Source organism: Vollenhovia emeryi, unplaced genomic scaffold (assembly GCF_000949405.1).
Source record: "Vollenhovia emeryi isolate VEMERY1.0 unplaced genomic scaffold, V.emery_V1.0 DF943482.1, whole genome shotgun sequence".
NCBI classification, from domain to species: domain Eukaryota; kingdom Metazoa; phylum Arthropoda; class Insecta; order Hymenoptera; family Formicidae; genus Vollenhovia; species Vollenhovia emeryi.
The window spans coordinates 1-3,016 of NW_011962884.1; the positions used below are offsets into that span (position 1 = coordinate 1).

Below are 3,016 nucleotides of genomic sequence, written 5' to 3' on the forward strand. Positions count from 1 at the left end.
TTTCAACAGTTTTCCAAAATGTTATAATAAAGTATGTTTTCGTTAAGTACTTTTTGAGTTATTAGGTCTGAAATTTACGGTACTTTTAATTCCATGAATGGTGTGTGTGTGTGTGTGCGTGCGTGCGTGCGTGCGTGCGTGCGTGCGTGCGTGCGTGCGTGCGTGTGTGTGTGTGTACCAAAGAACGAACGTGTGTAGAAGGAACGAACCCGTGGAACGAACCGTCTGCTTTGACGAAACAATTGAAAATCGGTTGAAGATCGACATTCATTTGTTCGTAGCATGTTTGGTCTCAGCTCACTTCGGTACCGCATCTCGTGGAACACGTTAGTTGCCAAGATGGTTTTCACAAATAGTGAAATGTACGACATGATCATAATATTCCGGAAGTGCAATGAACAACCGCGAGTAGCTGCGAGAGTTTATGCTCGTACGTACCTAGAACGCAGAAAGCCATATCATGTAGATTTTACGAGACTGGCATCGCGTTTGTGAACACACGGACAATTCAGACCTATTAAGCGTGCAGGTACATATTTTATAAGATTTTTGGTAATACAATTTTAAATATTTTGTCTTTTTATCATTACATTAAGTGCTTTTTCATACAGGGCGAACTCCACTTATACATACTATGCCAATGGTACAAATGGTTACTGACGATCCAAACGTCAGTACACGGACCATCGCACGGCATGTAGGAGTTTCCCAGGCAACGGTATGTAGGGCTTTAAAAGCAGCTCACTTCCATCCTTACAAAGTTACCCTGACTCAAGAGCTGCATAATAATGATGAAGCTCGCAGAATGAGATATTGTCAGTGGCTCCTTAATGTAAGTGAAGAAAATTTTTATTTTACGAAGTACATTCTGTTTTCGGACGAATGTACTTTCTCTAATAATAGCACCGTCAACCGCCATAACTTACATTACTGGGCCATCGAGAATCCTCACTGGATGCGGCAAGCAAACAGTCAAGTCAGGTGGTCGGTGAACGTTTGGGCGGGCATTCTCGGGGACCACATCATTGGGCCATACTTTATTGATGGTAAGGTCAATGGCGAAGGGTACCGAAAATTTCTTCGAGACAAGCTTGTCGACTTGTTGGATGAGGTGCCACTGGAATCACGTGTTAACATGTGGTTCCAGCAGGATGGCCATCCTGCACACACCGCCAAGGCGAAAATAAATTTGTTAAATGAGAAGTTCGGTAGCCATTGGATCGGTCTTCGCGGTTCCCACGAATGGCCACCGCGTTCACCAGATCTCACACCACTTGACTTTTTTCTGTGGGGTCATCTAAAAGAGCAAGTATACGCAACGCGACCTGTTAGCGTTCAAGATCTCAAGAATAGAATTGTACGAGCTTGCCGTACAATAAGTCCAGAGATCTTGCGCCGAGTACGTAGCGCAATCTTAGACAGGGCTATACTTTGCGAGAGGATGGAAGGGAGCCATTTTGAGCACCTCAAGTAAAAACATGATAAGTTGTTGTCATATTACGCACGGTCACATGTCGATGAAATTTTTTCATCTCTGTGTGCTGTTACGTAATATGACTCCAACTTATCTGTTTGAGCTTTACAAAAAAGGTCATTATAACCCTGGCGAAAATAAAAAATTTATGATCTGACTTTCTTCGCTTTGGGTATCTACGAGCATTAACTCTCGCAGCTACTCGAAGTCATCGATTGTATTTCCATAAATTATTATTTTTGCCAGGAAAAATGTGGTACAATAGGGCTCCAGGCGAAGGTCCACTTTAAAAACCTAACGCGCCGTTAGTGGAACCTCAAGGGTGGTGTGGAAATCCACTATTAATTTTTTACATTTATACACGAATAAAAAGATTAGCTACTATATGAAGAGTTAACAGTTTTTTGCAGAGAGGGCTATTGATTTTGCAATAGTTGCAAAAGCTTTGTAATAGTAGTAAAACCTTTTGCCACTATTATAAAAGTAATAGCTCTCGCTGCAAAAATGTTAGCTGTTAGTATATGGTAGCTAATCTTTCTTTTCCGTGTAAGAAAACATTCTTTATTTTTGTTTACTTTTTATTGATTATTTTAACACCACACATTATTTTATAATTATATACTTTCTATGATACGCACGGAAAAAAAATAATTTTGCTGTTGCAGCAAAATTGTTGCTGCTACTTGAATACTGCATATGTATTTGATAAGAATGTGATGGCGATACGAAAATTTCCTTATTATACATTATTAAAATTATTCACCATTACAGCAGAACGTTTGACTGAACAGAAATTATTTTATTTCTTTAGCTAAATATTTCGCACAATTATTTTTTAATAAAATTAGTGTTCTTAACACAGAGTTGACCATAAAAGAGAAAATAACTTTATTATAAAATAACAGACAAAATTTACTTAAATTTACATATGGTATATTGTGCTAGCAAATTATTTTTCTCCGCGTGATGTCTGTGAGTGGAACAATTTTTCAACTTGCCTGCAACAGCCCTGAGATCTAAGCAGCTGCCCTCTCGTGCCGTTCAGTGAACTAAAGTTGCAGTCGGTCCACTCTCAATCCACTCTCATGGTAAAAAGCTGGAACAACAGCTAAGATTCACCCTGTATAATTGATTAATATTCGGTTGATTAGTTCTTGAGTTATAGATGTTTGAAATTTCACGGAATCCGTACATGAACACTTTTCATTATACTGGGTGTTTCAAAAGTGATGCTACAAAATGTAATGGTGAAATGTATACATTATAGCAAAAAGTCCTAATAAACATAGGTAGAGGCCCCTCTTTTTCATTATACAGGGTGTTTCAGAAGTGATGGTACACAATGCAATGAAGAAATGTACACACTTGTAGAAGCAAAAAGTTTCAATACACATAGGTAGAGGCATACCTCTTGAATATGGCGATGACCGGTAAAAGGTTTTTTTAATTTTAATTTTTTTTAGAAATGTCTGTGGTTGCTCTAACTATCGCAAATTTTCTTTAATAATGTTTTCCACAAATTTCAAATGTCTATAACTCAAA

The 3,016-nt window shown here is 38.3% G+C and overlaps 1 protein-coding gene across 1 annotated transcript; it reads left to right on the forward strand.

Annotated features, from left to right (window-relative positions):
- Positions 1-339: 339 nt before the first annotated feature.
- Positions 340-1,399, forward strand: LOC105565619 (the record flags this gene model as incomplete). Its single annotated transcript, XM_012018957.1, has 2 exons — positions 340-430; positions 612-1,399. Coding segments are annotated over exons 1-2 (879 nt in total), but the record flags the coding sequence as incomplete, so codon positions are not given.
- Positions 1,400-3,016: the final 1,617 nt, after the last annotated feature.